Source organism: Myotis davidii, unplaced genomic scaffold (genome assembly GCF_000327345.1).
Source record: "Myotis davidii unplaced genomic scaffold, ASM32734v1 scaffold826, whole genome shotgun sequence".
NCBI classification, from domain to species: domain Eukaryota; kingdom Metazoa; phylum Chordata; class Mammalia; order Chiroptera; family Vespertilionidae; genus Myotis; species Myotis davidii.
In genome coordinates, this window is record NW_006297142.1 from 506988 (window position 1) to 508397 (window position 1410).

A 1410-nucleotide genomic window follows, 5' to 3' on the forward strand; every position below is an offset into this window, starting at 1 on the left:
GGCCCTCTTGCTGCAGCCACACAGGGAGCCAGTTCAGCCGGGCAGGCAGCGTCCCCCACAAGAAGAGGCCCCCCAAGGTGGCCAGCAAGGTAAGGTGGGCGGGTTGACCGGGGCCTCCGCTCCCCACGGCTCCCTTTCCTGCCGGCCGCTCTCCAGGCTCAGGGACCCGCTGGCCGCCCAGCCCCGCTTTCCCTTCATCTGCCTCTGCCCCATGGGAATGAGCCCTCCTGGCACCCCTACCTCCAGCAGCACCCCAGGGGGTAAGCCATGGGCTCCCTAAGTCTGGGCCTCTCTGCTTCCCTTTTCCTCAGCCGCCGTCGGTGGTCCCGGAGCAGGCCTGCGTCAGCCCGCGCTTCCTGCAGGGGACCATCATCGCCCTGGTGGTGGTCATGGCCTTCAGGTGACTTGTACCGCAGGCTGCGGGCGGGGGGAGCTGGGCTGCCCACGGGCCCAGGCCTGGGGAAGAGGAAGGCAGGGCCTGGGAGAGTCCCTGAGGTCCTGGGGAAGGGGGTGGGCTGCCTCATTCTGTCCCGTCCCCCTGGGGCTGGGAGACCCGGTACAGGCATCCCCTGGGAGCCCAGGCCCTGCCCAGAGAGAGGGCCCCAGACAGTGGCTCAGCTCTAACCATGGCCCTTCCCCGTGGTCCCCAGCGTGGTGTCCATGTCCACGCTGTACGTGCTGAGCCTGCGCACCGAGGAGGACCTGGTAGAGACCGATGGGTATGTCCCTGGAGGCCTGGTGTCTGCTGAGCCGCCAGCTCGGGCGGGGCTGTGGTGGGCAGCCCGGGATCAGGGGAGTCACGGAGGCTGTCCCCTCTAAGGGGTTCCAGCTTAGGCTCTCAGCCTGCGGTGGGCTGGTGCAGGGGGCAGGGGGTGGAGGGAGGGCCTCCCTGGAGGGGGACGGCTGTCTTCCAGTCCCTGCGGAAACCGGTGTTTCTCTCAGGCCTCCTACCCACTGCTCTCCAGGTCGCCGGGCCTCTGAGAGTCCAGGGCATTGGCGGGGTCCAGGCCGGACTGGGGGTGGAGGGAAGGAGGGCCAGGGTGGGGCCTTGGGCTCTGTCTGCCCCCTGTCACCCTCAGCCTCTGGGCCGTCTCTGACCGTGTCTTCTCTCTCTCCCCCTGCGCCTGGCCCCCGCTTTCCTCTCTGCTGTCCTTAGCTCCTTTGCCGTGTCCACTTCCTGTCTTCTGGCCCTGCTCCGGCCCCCGCGTCCGGGGGGGAGTGAGGCCATGTGCCCATGGTACGTGTCCGGGTCAAGCCCCCTCCCTCCCGCCTCTGGCTCCGGCTGCCATCTTCCTCTCCACCTCCCCATCCACCTCCTCCTGCCCTTCCTGCTTCCCGGGGATTTCCAGCTCCCCGCCAGGCGCCAGCCCCTCTGAGCTCGGCCCCCCCTCCCCCAGCAGGTCCAGCCAG

At 69.1% G+C, this 1410-nt stretch overlaps 1 protein-coding gene across 1 annotated transcript in view; it reads left to right on the forward strand.

Moving 5' to 3' along the window:
* Positions 1 to 1410, forward strand: part of MYRF (myelin regulatory factor) — a 19844-nt gene that overhangs the window by 13465 nt on the left and 4969 nt on the right. The window contains 4 exon segments of the mRNA XM_015569811.1: positions 17 to 89; positions 312 to 400; positions 651 to 719; positions 1157 to 1362. Coding sequence (XP_015425297.1) covers positions 17 to 89; positions 312 to 400; positions 651 to 719; positions 1157 to 1362 — 437 coding nt within the window.